At 42.3% G+C, this 20,073-nt stretch overlaps 1 protein-coding gene across 4 annotated transcripts; it reads left to right on the top strand.

Annotated features, from left to right (window-relative positions):
* Positions 1 to 1,233: 1,233 nt before the first annotated feature.
* Positions 1,234 to 19,488, top strand: fgf13b (fibroblast growth factor 13b). Of its 4 annotated transcripts, none has more exons than XM_031739118.2 (5): positions 1,234 to 1,472; positions 12,335 to 12,445; positions 14,283 to 14,386; positions 15,643 to 15,841; positions 18,102 to 19,488. In XM_031739118.2, the coding sequence occupies exons 1-5, from the start codon at positions 1,424 to 1,426 to the stop codon at positions 18,239 to 18,241; spliced, it is 603 nt and encodes a 200-aa protein (XP_031594978.1). In that variant the 5' UTR covers positions 1,234 to 1,423; the 3' UTR covers positions 18,242 to 19,488. The 4 variants fall into 4 exon arrangements, with proteins under 4 accessions (XP_031594978.1, XP_031594979.1, XP_039473845.1 ...); XM_031739119.2 differs by lacking the exon at positions 1,234 to 1,472 and adding an exon at positions 4,457 to 4,551; XM_039617911.1 differs by lacking the exon at positions 1,234 to 1,472 and adding an exon at positions 7,723 to 7,971.
* Positions 19,489 to 20,073: the final 585 nt, after the last annotated feature.

The following is a 20,073-nucleotide window of genomic DNA, read 5'->3' as shown; positions in this document are numbered from 1 at the left end:
AGTTTTTATCAGTCAACAGTGTGCCAGGAATTTTGTGTTTTGGACTTGTAAGCTTGGTTTAGTTATCTTAAAGGGTTTTTTTTGTCTGCTTTGCACTTACAACTGTTATTGTTATTTATCATGACTGAGTTTATGTCTGTTTTTTCAGTTTCACCTGCCTCCCCAATGACAATACATGTATTGTCTCCATCTGTGATGTTCCACTGTTTAGTCTCTTCCTATTTTAATTTTGTAGTCTTTGTATTGTGTGCTTAGTGTTCAGTTTTAGTTTTCCCCAGTTTTGTTTCCCCATTAAACTGTTTCCTGTTGTGTTTTATCTTCCCTTTTATGCTTATTTATTGTCCGAGTCGCCCTCTGCTATTTGTCCTGTCCATAGCTATGTCTCCCTGCCCCCTGTAATCCTAAGAGTCTTCAGCTCTGATTCCTAATTTCTGCACTGCAGATGTTTTTTTTTTTGGTGTTTTCTTATCCCTCATAACAATCAGCATTTGAGCTGGATTTTGAGTTAAATTCTGAGTCCTGAATTTGGGTCTATATCATGTCTGCCATACAATGACAGAAGGACACAACAAAGAACAGATAATAAATACACAAACGGCTCACCACACCCTGTGATCACTAGCACCCTCCTCTGTCACATCAGTCCTGAATTTCCTCCTTCACATCTTCCATGAACCTTCTCTGTGGTCTTCCTATTTTCCTCCTCCTTGGCAGCTCCGTTTTCAGCATCCTTTTTTCAAATAATATCCACTGAACCTTCCCTGCCCGTGTCCAAACCATCGCAACTTTGTCTCTCTAACTTTGTCTCAACTGCCATCCCTCTGATGTACTCAGTTCTAATCATACACAATGAATAAATTGCCAAAATAAAAAATGCAGTATTGGTCACCTGTGTGTTTTTTCTTTTCTTTCTGACTCAGCAAAAGGCCATGAGGTCAGTGGTCCAACAGCCACCACCACTTACTTAAAATTATAGCAGCACATGAACAAACGCCAGTTAAGCCCGTGTAATGTTTTAAAATCGCAGCAACACAGTTAGAAATAAATCCAGTGACTGCATCTCTGCAGAGCTGATTAAAAATGATATGCTCATTCAGTCAGAATACAATGAACGCTCTTTGGCTCGCACCCCCCCAGCGCCATTATCGTTTTTTCAGTTCACTCCACGCGTGCGAGTGCAGTTTTCGCGCGTGCAGGATCGGGGGGGGGGAGCGCTCCTGCTGGTACATGGTGACATGTAGGAGCACAGACAGAGTGGAGCTGTGCAGAAAGCAGCATCAGAGGAGCAGGAGACAGGGGGACAAGGAAAAAGGGGAAAGAGCCGGACCCTGCGCAAAGGGACCGGACACATTAGAGGAGGATGAAAAAAGTGAACATTTCACCTGAAGTTTGATTCAGCGACCGGTAGAAGCGACGGAGCTCCATGAACGTGATAACGAAAAGCAAAGAGGATAAAGACCATGCTTCCAAAGGTGAGTAACGGTGAACCCGAGTCAGGAGGAAGACATTTTATTTATTTATTTATTGTTTATAGACGGAAGGAAAAAAGAAGAAAGATGTGGTAGCCAAAAGGTCTGCGATGATGCTGAGTCCAGCACGCTCCGTGGCCACTTAATCCATTGTTCCCACAATACAGGGCATACAGGGCATTGTGTGGAAGCTTCAACATACACACTTAAACCATTTAGAAACGTGTGTTTAGGTATAATGCAAATGAAACACGTGGTTTTTAAAAAAATTATTTCGTGGATGTTTTCTCTCTATTGGTTTTGTATTTAACAGCTTTGAGGTATTTTAAATATATAAGAAGAAACACAAACCTATGAATTTATTACTTTTGTTTAAGATTGAATTTCTTGCGTTCCGAGCTTGTAAAATCGTTAAAATGTGGTGTGTCTCCCCCCCTCCTCCGTGAAACGGTTTGCGAGCACGCACAAATTCATTCATTCCTCCCCCCTGGACAGCAGTAAAATCGACGTGGGGTACACCGCAATGGAAACTGGGAAACTATGATTGCCATGGAGACAAAAAAGGGAGTTGCCTGCAAGCTGTGCTCTGTCATGAATAATAAGCTTTATTTGCTTTATTTAGCACCAAGAATTTAGCCAACATAAAAATACTCGTTTTTATAAGTTAAGAAAGACAAATTTAGCAGATACAAGAAGAGTTTAATATAAAAAAAAATCCAAAGATTGCAGTTTTAAACAAGTTAAACAACGCGAGGACAAAATATTCAAAGAGACTGGAGGTCTAAAAGGTAAATGTAGGTCTATAACACAAATAAGTCACATTTGTGCTTAATGCTGGGGAAAGAGGCTAACGCTGTGTATTCTAAAAACATATGGAGAGCAAAAATAAAAAACAAGCATCGAGCCAAAAAGCTGTTGTTGGAATTATGAATTAACAACACATTTACGCAGACAGTAGATAGCAAACGCTGTAGCCCTGCTTAAGGGGAGGTGGATGGGTCAGTTAGCCAGAGCACATTGGCAATTTTATTTAGTTTTTTATTTATTATTATCATTATTAGTGAACGACACTGTTGTAATCTAGCATTTTACTAAGTGGCTATGATTGGTTGTTTAGTTGACAGGCAGCTGATATATTATATATAGATATTTTGAGCATTTCTGGGGGGGAAACAACTAATCTTTAATGAGAAATCATTTTAAGTTTCAAGTATTTCTTCTCATTAGTTCAGCTGATTTATTTCCTTTTTGCATAAACATCGCTTTGCACTCAAAAGCTCAGAGTTTCATATTTGCTGCTTCTTAATTGAATAACATTGAAATCTAGGCTACTTCTGACAATGGGTCCAAGGATTTCATAGCAATACTTAAAAGCAGTCAAGGCGCTGTTGCCTGATCTGTAAGTCTGTGTGTCCTAGACCACCAATCACAAACCACCAAACTGGTCATCCTGAACGATGTTACAGACAGCATGACCAGTTACAGGCAGCTACTCTCCACAGCGTCTCCAGACCCTTTCAGGACTGTCACATGTGCTCAGGGCGAACCTGCACACATCCGTGAAAAGCACAGCGCATCAGTTCTGGTATTCTGGTCCTGCTGATGAATCAAAGACCTTCTACAGCCTTGTCCAGCTTTCCTACAGTAACTGCCGGTCTCCTGGAATCTCCTCCATGCTCTTGAGTCTGTGCTGGGAGACACAGCAAATCCTTTTAAAATAGCACGTACTGCTGTAAGAGCTGGACTTTTTGTGCAAACTTTGTAAGGTCCAGGTATTTGCCAAGGCTCAGCAAAAGTTAAAAAACAGATGTTTTTTGTTTAATGTAGACCATGCCTTTACCTTTGTCTACCTTTGGAGAGTACAAGAATAACAATATTGAGCTAGAAATGTGCATAGTAGATCCAATTAAACTTCAGCTTCTTTGTACCATATTGCCCAACAGCTAGTGACAGTGCTGTAATAAACCAGGTTAATGTTAACATTTACTCACCTATGGGGAACAAAGCAAACACATCAGTACACAGAAAAGCCAATAAAACCAAGTGTTTTATCAGAGTAGGGCGAAACCCTTATACATTGCAATGGATACAATAAAAGCACCTTGAAATATTTCTTTTGAAGGAACGCTTATTATTTGTGTTTTTTATAAACAGAGTATTTGAAGTTATGCAGTATTACCTGAAACACCAGGCTTTGAATTTAGTTTGAATGATATAACAAATATATAAATGCAGTGGGTAAAATAAGTATTGAACACATCAACAATTTTTTAAGTAAATATATCTCTAAAAGTGCTATAATGTGAAATTCTCAGCAGATATCGGTAACGACTCACCCAATCCACACATCAAGTCAAGTGGCTTTATTGTCATTCCAACCATGTGCAGTGGTACAGTATACAGGGAAGCGAGACAACATTCCTCCAAGACCATGGTGCTACATATAACATATAACAGACAATCAACACAGGACTAAATAAAGTGCAAGTGTGCAAAAATCGCAAAAAACCAAAACAAAGACAGTGCAACACCAGACAGAACAGAATGATACAGACACAAGACAGTGCAGACACAACAGTGCAATAGAAAAAGTGCAACATACAGAGACATAAAACCATAGATGTCCATAAATTAAGTTTCGTGTAATAATGAGAAATGACACAGGAAAAAAGTACTGAACACATGAAGAAAGGGTGGCGCAAAAAGACATGACACCAGCTGAAATCTATCAGCAATTAGAAAGCAATCCTGCCACTTAGGGCAAATTAATGTCAGCTGGTTCAGTCACAACTAATGGCCTATAAAGATGTGCCTCATTACCAAGGTGCTACACAAGAACCATCTCATGATGGGTAAAACCAAAGAGCTGGTGCAATATCGGCACAACCTTATTGTTGCAAAACATGTTGATGGCATTGGTTACAGAAGAATTTCAAAACTGGAAAGTGGAAAGAACATAATTTAACATAACCAGATGCTCCCCACAGGATTTTAGGCAAAGGAGTGAGAAGAATTATCAGAAGAGTTGTCTAAGAGCCAAGGAGCGCTTGTGGAGAGCTACAGAAAGACCTGGAATCGGCAGGTACAGTTGTTTCTAATAAAACAAGTAATGTACTCAGCCACCACAGTCGTATGCATGCTCATCACACAAGATGATGTTCACTGATGAAGAAAAGCATGATGAAATATGTTTAAAATATCTTGTCTAAATGTTGCTCTAAATGCGCAACATTTGGATAAGCCTGTGAAATGATGGGAGAATATTGTCCGGTCAAATGAGACCAAAATCGAACTCTTTGGATGCCATAATAAACACCATGGAAGAATGAACCAAAATCACACCTGAGGAATCCATGCAACTTGCTTTTCCATACAGGAGGCGTCTTCAATAAATAAGAAAAATCACTAAGGTTGCTCAACATTTTTTCCCTGTTTCAGCTCTCATTATCACACATAACTTAATTCTGTGGTTTGATTTCTCTGCATGTGTGGATTGGATGAGTCGTTACTGACATCTGCTGAGAATTTTATGTCAATAGCACCTTTAGAAATATATTTAATTAGAAAATTGATGATGCGTTCGATGCTTATTTTACCCACTGTATATACATTAACAAAATAAAGAGACATGCCTCCATAGCACAGACTGAGATCACAGTTAGTAAATGCATCAACTTATTGTGGCTTGTTCATGAACACAACATAAATGAGACACACACACACACAGTCGTGTTTTCATAGTTTAGTGGGGACATCTAATTGACATGTTTTCCCTAGCCGCTTACCCTAACCATCAAAAATGAATGCCTAACCCTAACCCTTAGCCTAAACCGAATCATATCCTAATGGCAACCCTGACACCAAAACCACATTTTGAGTCTCAAAAATGCCTTCAAAGTCGTGCGGACAGGCATTTGTCCCCATAAGGACTGTTGGTCCCCACAATTATAGTAATATTCCAATTTCTGGTCCCCACGAAGATATGTAAACATGGTACAGATACACACACATACTTGCTCTTCTCATTCTCTGTTATTATGATATAAGTGAAGTGGGAAAAACACTAAAAGTTTTAGGTTTTATAGAACACACAGATTCACATTTGGTTGTCTCTGAGCTCACAGTACTGTTCAGCCTTTCCCATAGCTTTTCCCTTCAGCTTCCTGTTTTCCAGCATTATGTTATCTGATGGTGCCATCCAGTGGCTGATCACTTACAAAACTGGTGACATTACATAGTTTGAAAAATCCAAAGGGAAATATGTTTGCAGATGTTTTTCTTTTTTCTTTCCTTCGTTCTCTTTTTTTAATAGACTGAGGTTATTAAATACTGGCTACCTGCCCAGGAAACTGTCTTTGAAATCTGTGCCAAAACATGCCAGCTGCCATCTTTGTAATTTGCTATTCAAAGCCAAGGTTACAAAGTTAGAAAGAATTTTGGTACACAAGGAAAGAAAGAAAGAAAGAAAGAAAGAAAGAAAGAAAGAAAGAAAGAAAGAAGGAAAAAGAAAGAAAGAAAGAAAGAAGGAAAAGAAAGAAAGAAACAAACAAAGAAGGGAAAAAGAAAGAAAGAAAGAAAAAGGGGGAAAAGAAAGAAAGAAACAAACAAAGAAGGGAAAAAGAAAGAAAGAAAGAAAAAGGGGAAAAGAAAGAAAGAAAGAAAAAAGAAAGAAAAAGGGGAAAAAGAAAGAAAAAGGGGAAAAAGAAAGAAAGAAAGAAAGAAACAAACAAAAAGGGAAAAAGAAAGAAAGAAAGAAAAAAGGGAAAAAGAAAGAAAGAAACAAAAAAGGGAAAAAGAAAGAAAGAAACAAAAAAGGGAAAAAGAAAGAAAGCTGACCCAGCTCATCCATCTGATTAATAGAGTTATTTCTTGATTACAGGAAGGCAAACCATAATAACGCAAAACAACAATAATATTGGTTCTCTGGAAATGTTGATTATGTAAAATCAGAATCTACAGAGTTATTTCAAAGATGTTTTTTTAAAATGACTTGTTTTAGTTTTACTTCTTAATGTGCTGAGTTTGCGTGTTTTGGGGGATGTTCTGTACTGCAGTGCATGTAGCAGCAGTTGCTGCAATCTGTTATTCTTTGCGTATCATGTCAGTAATATGGATGCTGCTGTCTTTTACCAGGCAGCTTCACAGGAAGAGCTCTTAGAGGACAGCAGTGTAATGGGCTGATAATACACAGTTGTGGATAATTGTGTAGAGTCTCTATATGGTTCATGGGCATGTCTCTGAGTGAGGCTGCTATTTAATGTGCTATGATGTGGATAGCCCACTGCGAGAGAGCCACTAATGGCGTGTTTGCTTGTGTATTTGTGTGCACGCTATGTGAGTTTGCCTCTGAATTGAAGTTTTTAGTAGTTTCACTTCTAGTTGTTTATCTTAACAGAATTGTGTGTGTGTGTCCATGTGTGTGTCTGCCTGAAAGGCTCCAACAGCGAGACAGTGTAATCAGTTTTCTATATAAGACCTAAAATTTGAATCACCAAGCATGTTGGCTCCACTGGGTGAACTTGTAATCAGGGTTTAATTAGAAGCAAATATAAATAAGAATTTCGCCTGGAGCTTGTTTAAGGTCGATGACTACAATTATGTATTGGTGCAGTTTAAGTTGTGACAAATACTGAAAAGAGCGATATCTGATGTAGACCTTGTTTCCTATTAATCTGATTTATTTCACCAAGTGCAGCTGAGAAATTTCCTGCTTCTCTTTGTTAAAACTGTTTAGCTGGATTTGACATGGCATTTTAAAAAGGTTTGTGTTTTATGACTCACGCCCCAGTTTAGGCAGTAAGCACCAGAGTCTCTGTTGTAATGTTTACTGCTTTTTGAGGGAATGGAAAACATGAATCTGATTGCAGGATTTTGGGGATTAAAACCTGATTATTTCTTTTTTGTTTGTTTACATTTTTTTTTAGCAATTGTTTAAATAACCATATGTTTTGCTGGTAAATTAATTGTTTAAGTAACAAAAAACAAGTTCGGATACTGACCAGAATAGTCACAAGAGGCCCCTGTAAATATAGCTGTCTTTTTTTTTGGACAGAGAATAACTGTGTTTAAGTGTTGAAAGAGGTCATCAGAGAGTATTTATATGTCGGCTGCAGTAACATAGATTTGGATGAATGTCTCTCAGCCGCATTACAAGGAAAAACAAACACAGAGAGCGTTTCCTCGATAGGTCCTTGGATTTGGGAAGGGCCTGCTGGCTCTCTCCCTCTCTTATTGTGCCAGATCAGCGGGGCCTCGAGATGAATCATTAATGACCGGTTCCAACGGCTTAATGGCCTCTAATGTTCTGTAATGATCTCCCGTCAACGCCATGTACGCGGTCTTAATGGATCCAATGCCGTGGAGAATTGTCTGGTTTGAACTTCCATAATTCGCCCTGTTTTCGACGAGCGGCGCACAACAGGAAGTGCAAAAAGCCACGAGCAAAAGGCTCCAGAGCTCCGCGGGCGCAGCATGACTTTCCCTCTCCGCCGATCCACTTCAGGTAAGATGAGAAAGAACAAAGTTAGCTAGAAAATGGAGCCAAATCTGTGCGTAAATATCACAAATATGTTCTGGTAATAAGATGTGCAAACGAGACGCGCTAAACTAAGTTCAAACAGCGCAACTCAGGCGCTGGACGTCTTTGAAGTGGCTTCTGAATTACGAATGTAAATTGTGGGCCTTAAAATATTTTAAATGTTTAACTTAATTTTGATAATTTTCTATTTTAAAAAGTTTAACGTGTTTTTTTGTTTGTTTTTAAATAAAATGGGTTTAAAGATGAAGCGCTGTCCGTGGTGCTGAAAACAGGGCAGGACGCGCCCTTCTGTTGGGAGGACAGCTGGACTTGAGCACACCTTAGCAACGCGCTGGCTCCCTAAAACACAGACACATTCACAACGAATCGCCTCGGCTCTGAGTTTATTTCACGAGCTTAACTTAAAGAAAAGAAAAAACACAACATGAAACTCAACAGAGAAAAATTCTGAGTGAGTTTTGGGAGCGTTAATGAATTCTATTATCGGTTTAACACCAGTCCGTTTAGGCACAGCGAAGACTCGGATAATCCCTTTAGTGTAGAGTCGGACTGCAGTGCAGTTTCTTACACGGTCTCCTCCCCTAAAACCACTTTACATCCAAAGTTTTACGTTAAATAAAATGTTCCAAGCGCGATTCAAACAACGCATTGATGGATTAACTGCGCAAACAAATTCCGGGTCTGAGCATTTCACTGAAGCATTTTGGTCTCCTAATGTCATGGCGCCCAGTCGCAAAACATTTAAAGTGTTGAATTTTGTACCGCAAGCTGTGAATTTTGTTGTGCGTGGCTGATTTCACTATTTCCGACTGGTTAGACTGAGTTTCTCACAGTTTTTTTTTTTTTTTTAAATATTTTAAAGTTTAGGCTGCTGTTTTTTTTTTTTAAGTATTTTTGTTTTTTCCAACTTTTTTTTTTAATACATTCAGTTCTTAAACTGCCAATTGGTGGCGCTAATGAACTCCAACCAAAGCTTAAAGACCTTCACTTCCTTATCATAGAGTACATACTACTCACATTCTTCAGACTGTTTGTCTCCATTTCAGACATCACTGTGTCATTTCTAGCTACACCTCAAATAGATGTTAATTATGGATAGCCATTTATTTATTTTTAAATCTTTGTACCTCATCTCTTTTTTTCATTGCTTTTCTGTTGGTTAATTTTATTGATTTTCTTGCTCTCTGTAAAGATGAAATGAGTTATCGTGATGGCTGAAGGCTGTGTTAATGTTCCTCAGAATCACTTTATATCTGATGTTTTTTACGTGGCTCTTATTTTGTGTGGCTCAAGCTTTTAGAGGCCTGCGGTTGGGTTTAAAGCAGTGAGCTCATAAAAGAAACATGAAGAACTAGATTTAGCTTTCAGTCACTTCTTTACTCCGGCTGTTTTCCTTCATGTGATTGATGTTTTAGTTGACATTACCAGTTAGTTATGAAATATTTTTGAGTGTTGTCTCAAAGAGCGTGGGTTGAACTGCAAAGTCACAGCTAAAACTATATTTATCTGTGCATGTTTACAAGAGTCCTTACCTAACCAGAGGGCCATCGGTGGTACTTCAACTTCCTCGGTCAGTGGCAGGGTAAATGCTCCACTTTAGCAGCCACTTCCTGACCTCAGTGTCTGTCCACGGTCCATCACGTTCTCCAGCTGTCTTATCCTCACAGTGGGTTACAGCTCACTGGGTTTGGATCCTCTTCATCGTGTAGTTTACTGCTCACCACATCCTCTCACTCCCCCAGCCATCGATCTCTCCCGCTGGAAAACAGCATGCATTGACTCTGCCCGCTGTTCAGCGGCAGGTGCCACATGCAGGTCGACCTTCGTCTGCCGGCTCCGTGTCCACTGCCTCCTCTTCCTCCGTACCAGTTGGAATTAGCAGTCACCATCCGCCATTGCAGCTGTTTCTGGCTCTGACAACTGTGCATCTGTTTTCCTGTGGGGGCTGCCTGTGGCCAGCCGACATGCACCGAGTGGCTGATTGCTGCTGCCTAGTGTGTGTGTGTGTGTGTGTGCACCTCTGCTCTGGTGCAAATGCAAAAAGGGAACATCTAGAGAACGACACAGCTCGCAGAGACACAAGTGCCGCCGTCTTATTCACCTCCTTCTTGCATGCTGCAGCCTTTTCAGCAGTGGTGAACCTCTGCACCAAAATATTAGAGCCCCTCCTTTCTCTCCCCCCCTTCTGATTTCTTCCCCTCATGCACACTTGCTAGGTCTTTCTCTCACTCTCTCTCCCACCCTCTTCCTTCATTGTCCCTTCACTTCATTTCTCTTATTTCATTATCACGTAGTTCCCCCTCATATACGTCATTTTTCCTGATGTGTGGAATAGTCTTGCACTTTCTTCTCCTGTCACCTGCTGACACTCTCAGTACTCTTCTACTGGATTTATTTTTCCCTCCTTTTTCATTCATCATTCTCTTTTCCAATCCATTTGCAGGTTATTTTCTACAAGCTTCTCCCTCTCTCTCTCTTTCTCTCTCCAACACTCTCAGTATCTCATTTTCTCTCTTCCGCCCACCCCCTCTTTCATTATTCCTCCTCTCATTCATTCACCTGTCTGTCTCCTCTCTTATTTCATTGTTTATTTTCCCACCTCCCATTTTATCCTCTCCCTCTGTCTCTCTCAGTCCCGCTGCCTATCACACATCAGCATATATAGTGTATCATGTAAATATCATGCCACGTGGGGGTACAGGGGCTACAGGTGCCCTATGAGAAAGCACTGCCCAAATCCCCCCCCATCACCATCCAGACCCCACCAGTCTCATCTGACACCCCTCTCCTCACACACACACACACACACACACACACACACACACTGCACGGACACGCATACACACACACACACACACACACCCGCTCCACCTCCCCTTCCTCACTCTTCTTCCTCGCGGCGGGCAGGGCTGCAGCAGTTTTATGAACGGCACGGCTGCACCATGATCCCTTTCCCACTGAGCCAGCCCCGAGCTGTTTCATTGACAAACATCCCAGTTGCTGCATTTCTGTCACGGACAGCGTCAAGAAGCGGAGCATCGCCGGGGGAACGGTGCAGAGCGGCAGCAGCAGCAGAAGAAGAAGGAGAAGAGGAGGCAGCAGCAGCTGCAGCGATCGTCAACAACCCCCGGTGTCGTTCACGCCAGCTTACACTCTGTTGATTTGCCACTCGGACCTGGAGAATCTCACGCGCCGTCGTTCTCCGTCGACGCTCTCCCTCTCTCTCACACACACTCTCACACTCGGAGGAATCACCAGAGGGGGGAATCAGAGCGCTCTTTGCCACTCAGACCCCTTGCGGGGATGTGAGGCGGCGTCGTTAGCGCTCAGTCACTGGCACGGTGCTGGATCTAACGACTTCCATGAAGCGCCGGGACGCACCGATGGAGGATTCTGGACGCTTTTTAAAATCACGGATATCCGCGAGACTGCATCGGTGGGTGTGTGATGCGAACTGAGCCGTGGGTGGTGTAGACCCCCCACCCCTCAACCCCTCTCCCCGAGCTCCACACACCCCGACCGCCTCGTCCGCGATCGCCCTCTCCAACGCAGGACGCGCAGCCTTGTTTCACTCCACCGGGGGAACATGTCCCGGGCAGCGGCTATCGCCAGCTCCCTGATCCGCCAGAAGCGACAGGCGAGGGAGCGGGAGAAGGCAAACGCATGCCGCGGAAGCGGCAGCCCGAGCAACAGCAAAGGCGCAAACGAGAAACCGAGCAAGCTGAACGTGTTTTCGCGTGTCAAGTTGTTTGGCTCGAGGAAGAAACGGAAGAGAAGGCGACCACCAGGTCTGTGAGGAGGGGGGGTGGGGGCAGTCGGATAGCCGGCGGGTAGCATCACCACCTCGTCCATCTTCACCATCACCTTCAGCATCATCGCCATCCTCATCTCTGCCACCATTCAGCATTATTTTTTTCTCATCACTAAGGCAGGTTCTTCATCACTTCATCACTCCTCTCTCTGAGGACAGTGTCACAATCCTGTTGCATGAACCCACAAACGTCTCACATTAATAACTTTATATTGTCCCACAGCAAAGTGTGGAAAAGCACAACCCTAAGTGATCCTACTCATGTTGTATGTGTCAATTATTAGCTGATTTAAAAAAAAAAAAAAAAAGTTGTATCTTTTTTTATGAGTTCCACAATGTTTAGCGGCCACGGATCGATACTGGTGGTCAGGGCCCTCAAGCATCAGTGATTGAAAATACAAACAGCGTTTCCTCCTCTGACACTTCCGGCTTCCTAGAGGCTGCTGGATTTGATGCATGTGATCACATGACAGCAGTAAAAAAAGAATGCACTTAATGTTTCTGTTTTCCTCTTAGAGCCCCAGTTAAAGGGCATTGTGACCAGGCTTTCCAGTCGCCAGGGCTTCCAGCTGCAGATGCAGCCTGATGGCACCATTGACGGAACCAAGGATGAAGACAGCACCTATGGTGAGGCTGGCTTTAACTAGATTTGTTGTGTGTGTGTGTATTTTCCCTGACTCAATCATTTTGACCTAGGTTAACTAGGTAACCTAGAACTAGGTTATTTAGATCATTTATACTTTAACATGATTTATAAATAAAAGCAAAGTACAGGCTGAAACTGACTTTCTTCAGTGCAGGTCTATATTACTTCCCGCTACAACAGAATATTGCGACATGTTACTGCTTTAAGGGTCGATTTCATTTAATTCCCACATCCCTATTGTTGAGTTTCATCTTGTGGAAATCTGTTTACTGCAGTGATTTTAATTCAGTCAGTCACTCAACAACAAGTCAAGTACTCATTTAATTAGCAAATGTCAAGTGGTGACACTGCAGTCTTTCCATATGAAATGCTTCCTGGTTAAAGAAATTGATCAAATGTCTGCAGAACATACAGTGCCACGTTCAAATCCTTAGCATTCAGAAAGCTACTACACCAAATCAGACAACAGATTCATTTTTATCCACTCCATTTCATTCTCTCTATCACACATGCACGCACGCGCATGTGCATGCATGCGCACACACACAGACACACACACACTGCAATGTTTGATTGATACGGCTAATTCAATTCTGTTGTTGTGGTTCAGACTGCAATCACTCTCCTTATGCACAGTTGGTGTTGCCAGCATCTCACATTAATCTCTGCTACTTCTCAGGCCACCAACTGTTGTCTGCATGCAGAACGACTACAGAGGAAGCGCACTCTTTAATGAGATGATTACATGGTGTATACATCATGTAAACGCCTACCCACATTAAATCAGTCACCCGTAAATGCGTTTGAATGCATAATCCTCGTAATCCACGTCTTCATATATTATACACAGTTATTGTAAAGAACAGTATTGACTAAAAATGATGATGATTAAACAAGGGTCCTGACTCACAGATCTATGGCTCGGTCTAATCTTTACGTTGATATGGTGTTATCATCGTGGAGCCTTTAAGTGCTCATCCAGTTTGGCTGGAAATGCATTCAAATGAAATCTGACAGTCTGCGATTTAATGTCACATTCGCTGTAATGTGTCGAAGAGCCCAGACAGCTTAGTTTTGCTCGGGTAGCTTATGCTTATAAATCGTGCTGTAAAAATTCACAAACAGCCAGAGCTCACTGAATTTGCGGCGTTAAAGAAGCTCGGGAATGCACTGTTTACTCTGCATGCTCAAAACATTCGGTGACGGCGGACCACTTCTCCAGCAAATCGTCAAACATTTCCTGATTGCAGCTTCTTAACCGCAAGATTTGCCGCTTTTCTTCGATTCACATCGGTGTAAAGTGAATATATTTCGAGGGCTTTTGGAGTGTTAATCAAACAGAAATTTGAAGGCATCGCCTTCTGTGTGGGGAAAACTGTAATGGGTACTTTTAACTACCGTCTGACATTTTATAGACTAAATGAATGATTGAGTAGAAAAAATAGCTGAAAGTGATCATTAAGTGCAGCTCTAGCAGGAACATTTTTCATTTGTATGACAGATGAAATAGCGCTGATCACTGGCTCTCTGGCTTTTCTGTTGAAGCATGTCCTTGCACTATCAAATGTTTACCAAAACTTGCTCTGCTGCTCGCCTTTTGATAATTTTATCCCACGCTTAATAGCAGGAGCTAAATTGTAAGCGTAGTTCAGCCTCCTCAGCGCCTGACCTTCCAAAATAGCTTCTCTGTGGCAAAATGGAGGTGTCATCATGCCATTGATATTGATGAGTACTTTCCTCTGTTTCCCTGTGTTCGCTGTGTGAATGCTTGTTTGATTGCTTTGTGCTGTGCGCGTGGCTTTGCGTGTGCAATTGCAGCTGTGTTCAACCTGATCCCAGTGGGGCTTCGTGTGGTGGCCATCCAGGGTGTCCAGACCAAACTCTACCTGGCAATGAACAACGAAGGCTTTCTCTACACCTCTGTAGGTCACCACAGACACACACACACACACACACACACACCATCACAACCAGCGTCATTAATGCTACAGACTCAAACCTGCTCTTTGGGTCAGGTTGAGTAATGAAGCAGAAGCTTTCACTGTGAGCAGACTCATTGTCATCACATCATCACATCAATACTTTAACTATAGTGTTGCTTTGTGAGTCAGCTGCCACGGGGTGTTATAATCCAGTGTCTGAGCCTCCCTTATCTGTCTCCTGATATTGTGGCTTCTCAGGATTGATTTCAGATCATCCCCCAGCCTCCTTTTGTTTATCTCCCTTCAGTGATTCTGTGATAGGAAGATTACTTTGTGTCCGTTTACACACACAGCTCCCAAAATTTGTTTTCATGTCTTTTCCCACTCGAAACACACGTACACCCCCCCTCCTCCTCTCCAGCGCTACTGTGCCTACATTTTCTCAGACAGGTCAGAAGGTAGTGCTGGCTGCAGTGCAGTGCATTAAGTGCCTCACTTTAGCTGCACAGCTCTGATGGTGGGTGGTGTGGAAGCAATAACAACAACAGAATCAACAAAAATAACAGCAATCTGAACAAAACTGTGAGAGCAGCAGATAGAAAACTAACAGAGAGGAAATAGAAGAATGGCACAGACCCCGATGTAATAACAGCCACGCTGCTACGCCTGTGCAGACACGTATACCGCCACAATATCTGGTCCATCATGTTGTTATTGTGAGGGTGCTGGCTTCAGTCACAGCACCGATATCGCTCGTTCCATCTTCTCACCTCATATTAAATGCAGAATACAGCCGCGCAATATTTCTGCGCCCAGGTCATATTTCTTTATGTTTTCCTGCTTAATCTATTTCAAGATCATGCATGCTGAAACTTCATCAAAATTCACTTAAGATTAATGGATATCGAAGAGAAACAGCTTTCACTCTGGGCACCACCGTTCTCTCAGTGGGCTGGTTGGTATTCAAGGGAGTAGCCGGTTGCTATGGAGACGCAGGAATAAGGAAATGCAAATGTCAGCTGTCCTAAGTTGGTGCAGTTTGTTCTCGGAGACTACAGCCTGGCCGAGATAATGATTCAAAGAGCAGACCAGCTGATGGATGAATACACTGATGACTATATGGTGGAATGACTGAACGCTTTTTAATGGAGTCGCCGCCAGCAGCTAACACTCCACTCTCGCCACGTCCGCTTTATCACCTTCTCGTCTTCTTTCGTGTAGGATTTGTTCTCATTTCTATCACATTTTTCTCACAGGAGCATTTTACCCCGGAGTGTAAATTCAAGGAGTCGGTGTTCGAGAACTATTATGTCACCTACTCCTCCATGCTCTACCGGCAGCAGGCATCGGGCCGGGCTTGGTACCTGGGGCTTAACAAGGAGGGTGGAATCATGAAGGGGAATCATGTCAAGAAGAACAAGCCTGCTGCACACTTCATACCGAAGCCACTCAAAGGTAGGACTGATAGCCTTACTGACTTAAATACCAACTTAATAACTGGGAACACGTCAAAGTTTAAATGTAAAATGAAGCTTTTATTCTGATATTCCTGACGCTTGTTTAAAACCCCCACAAAACATCAAAGACTGTTTTGCTTGTTGTTGCTTCACTTGGATTTTCTTCATCATTTTGCATCATTAAAAGGATTCATCTTTGTATTTCTCTCAGCTCGAAAGTCAGACCCTACACATCTTTTTATAGTCAAAACTTTAAATAAGAAGCTCAGCATGTGCACAAGTACGGGTTCAAGGCTTACTGTAGGTTTCAAACTGAGAAGAGGAAAGCTGTGTTTGGGAGGAGCAGCCAATCAGAAGAAAGCTGGCTTAAAGGGAGGGTGGTCTAACTGGGTGAGGAGGGGTTTGTTTCAGACAGTGGTTTCACAAAGGCCTATCATAAGATAAACAAGAATTTCTTTGAACTGTAAATCATGCAGAGGTACTCATAGAGTCCAAGAATGAAAAACATGAGTCTGGAAATGAGCAGAGTATGCCTCCTTTCCGATGAAACTTGCAGTATTTACATATTCATATATTCTGAGTTTGTCAGTGAGGGAGGAAAGAAGTTAAATTAAGATTTGTGTTGAAAAAAAAATCGTTTTAAGAAAAAATAGAGTAGCGACTTTTTTTTTATTTTTTTTTTTTAAGTTTAAACATGTCCAGAGGGGATGTTTAAATATTAATGGCTAAATATGCAGCGATCAGTGTTAACACTGGGAAAAAGCTATAGATGAGCTCATAACCCCCGTGTGTTCATGTAGAACCGCACTGAACAAAATAGACAGCTAATTGTGAAAATGGTTTTGAGCACCTCGGGGTGAGTTTGGCAGCTTAGTGAAAACAAAAGCAGAATCTCAGCGAACCTATAGCACTCGTTATCAAAGTAAGCCATGCTCATAAATGATGAAGTATAAAACTGCAGGTACCATTTACATCAGCAAAGCAAACACAGTGTGTCCGTTAACCCTGACCCTCGCAATTTCAGGGCTCTAGAAACTATGGCTGTGATGTATTACGTCACAAGTATATAGGGTATGTTGGGTTAGAAAGTTTTTAAACAAATGGAGTTGTGATAGCATCTAAGAGAGCAAATTGTACTAAGAAAAGGCCTCATTGATTAGGAGCGTGGGGCCGTTCTTGGAAAGTTTTCTCCCCTATAGAGGATTTAGGATTCCAAAAACTCAGAGGACCCCTGACCTATGAAAAATATCTGCCTAATTCAGAACCCATCTGCTATTTGCACTCTTTGTCTGAAGGTCTTATCATCTGTAAAACTGAGTCTTGTTAGTTTATAAAAGATTTAACTGGATTCTATACAAGGAAGGCCATTGTAGATGGTAATATATAGGACCTGTACAGATTTACAGGCCGGAGTGAAAGCACACTGAAAAGAGTGCCAGTGCCAGAAGATAAACATTGAAATGTAAATGCATATTGGGTACTCATGAATAAAAACAATAACTGAGTCTTAAATGGCATAAAATGAAAGAATATGCCCAAATACTCTAGAGGAGGGAGAAAACATCAATAATCAAATTCCTGGCCACCAGATATGATGGTGTTAGGCAACCCAATTTTCGGGTTTGATTTACCAGTGCCGGTCATCCAGAAAAACAAGAAAATACCAGGAAAATAGGAAAAGAGGGAATAATCAATATTTCTGCATAGCAAGGCGATAATGGATCCACAGAGATTGGTTATCTGACTCTACTGCAGCATTTCTGACCATTTAGTATCACCACTTCTGGATGCATTAGATAGCTGTTTCCAGTGAAAGAGCACTAAAATGCACTGTGCACCATCTGACCGGCAGCGAACAGCAGACACAAGAAGTTAGCTGAAGAGACACATATTTCCCCAGAGACCTAGCGCAGGGCAAAACAAAGCTGAAAAGGGAATGAATATTGGAGTTACATTCATCAAACGGACACGAACACGACTCCATATAATGTTGTTAATGGTTGCGCTCAGAGTGTGGCAACTGTTTGGTAACAGGCTTCCAGCCTAAAGGCTAATATGTCAGTGACCAGAAGTCATCAGGCATTGTATGGAAGTGAGGAAAAAGGAAACCAACTGAACTCTTAGTAAACTGTTTATTTTTTTGCCAGCTAAACCCATGTGGCATAGACCAGTGGCAATAACCGAATTAATGATTCTTGTCTTGTCTTGTGTGTCTGTCTTGTGTGTGTGTGTGTGTGTGTGTGTGTGTGTGGGTGTAGTGGCCATGTACAGGGAGCCCTCCCTCCATGACTTGACAGAACTCTCCCGTTCAGGCAGCGGCACACCGACCAAGAGCCGCAGCGCTTCGGCCCTACTTAATGGCGGCGGGAAGACACCCAGCAACAACGACTTATCCTAGCCCCCGACCCCTCGCACCGCACCGCACATACACATGCACATACACATGCACATACAGACACACTCCCATGCAGACACACACATACACGCACAGATCTCAGGCCGACATGCCCACACATCAGACTGGTGAGGGGTGGGAGAAAAAGGAGGAGGACGGGGACGTGTTCTTCCACTAAACGGAGCCCACTGTGACTGACTGTGATGTAAATAAATCAAGGACAATCAATCCGTCTGGCTCTGCTGCCCCTGGCCTGCAGAGGGACAGGACCTGCGACTCTCTTCCCTTGACCGGTCCTCCTGCCGTATCGTGAACAGTCGGAACAAGCGAGGGAGCGATAGAGAAGAGGGGACGGAGGAAGTCAGACAGTCAGTCACGCAGTCAGATAAACAGACTGTTACAGAGAACCAAAGAGTACAAGTATTAACCCATTAGGTTGTTACGACGAAATGGCACGCGGCTGGAAAGTTACAGGGAGTTACAATGGAAGGAAGTCTTTATCTAATCTACCGTACGCTATGTTTACACAGAGCTCATGGGTCTAAGTCATATTTTTAAAACTGACAAACATATTCCTTGTACACTTATAAGGACTTATCATTTGTTTGCATGCAGGTGTGCCTGTGCGTGTGTGAGAGAGAGCAAGAGAGAGAGATTGAGTACATGCTGTGCTTGCGGTAGGCGTGCTGTGTGTGTGTGTGTGTGTGTGTGTGTGTGAGAGAGAGTGTGTGTGTGTGTGCACGCATGTGTCTTGAGGGTGGGGGTTGGGATTTTACCTTTTTAAGATCTGTTGTATATCGGACAAACCCCCCGAGGGCTTGAGCAGGTTACTGTAAGGTTTACTGTATATGCTTCCATGCTTACTTCTTACAAGCAATGCTGTCGTTTCTCTTTCCGTTTGTCGTTGTTGTCCCTTGCCGTTTGTTTGTTTGTTGTTGCATGGAAGCTTGTGGACCTCTGCTCAGTAGCAGCATGCTGAAGGTCCTTTTTCTCCCCCCCCCCCCCTCCTGGTCTTACGTGTTCCTGACCATAAGAGAACACTAGTGAGCCAATAGTGTGATACCAGAACACTAGTGAACTAATGTGAGGGTGTTAGAACACTACTGGACCAATAGTATTGCACCAGAACACGAGCGGACCAATGGTGTTGGACCAGAACTTTGGTGAACAGCACAGATTAACTTAATATTTTGGTTCCTGCTGTGGACAAACTAGAAATGCACTAAATAAACTCTTTCTAAGGAAGTGAACTGTCTCCCTTGTGCATTTATTCAAGCATTTTGCACCTGGCTGATGTCATGTCTGTTTCAAATGTTTGAAGTCTGGCTTATAATATTTGAATTTTATCAACAGTTAAGGCAGCGCTCACATTTTTTTTTCTTATTACATAAGACATATTTTTATTCTATTGCTCCAGTGGGCTGCTGATAGTTTTGGTTTCATGCCCAGCTCCGACGGTTTTACCACCACCAAAGGCGGAAGATGAATTAGTCCCTATGAAAACGTGTTGATAGTGGCTTGTGTGGATTACCGAGTGTAACAGTGCTGATTTGCTAGCACTCCATAGCGGGGGTCTGTGAACACAACCTCGCGGATTAATGTAAGACTTCAGGCATGAAAAATAATAATTAATGTAAAACCTCACCAACTAATCATGGTAAAAGCTCATTAAATAACTATGCAAACCCTCATGAATTATCAGGAGTACATAAATAAAACAGCTCTTGCATGAAGCGGTGCGTTAATTAATGCCACATGTATTTCATTCATCGTGAATTAGGATATATTAATCATGTTCATAGTCGTCTGCAGTTTACAGGGTGGGCCCTAAAACA

This window comes from Oreochromis aureus, linkage group 10, assembly GCF_013358895.1.
Source record: "Oreochromis aureus strain Israel breed Guangdong linkage group 10, ZZ_aureus, whole genome shotgun sequence".
Taxonomy (NCBI): Eukaryota; Metazoa; Chordata; class Actinopteri; order Cichliformes; family Cichlidae; genus Oreochromis; species Oreochromis aureus.
Note: the sequence above shows the minus strand (reverse complement) of the source record. Positions and strands in the feature narration are given on the sequence as shown.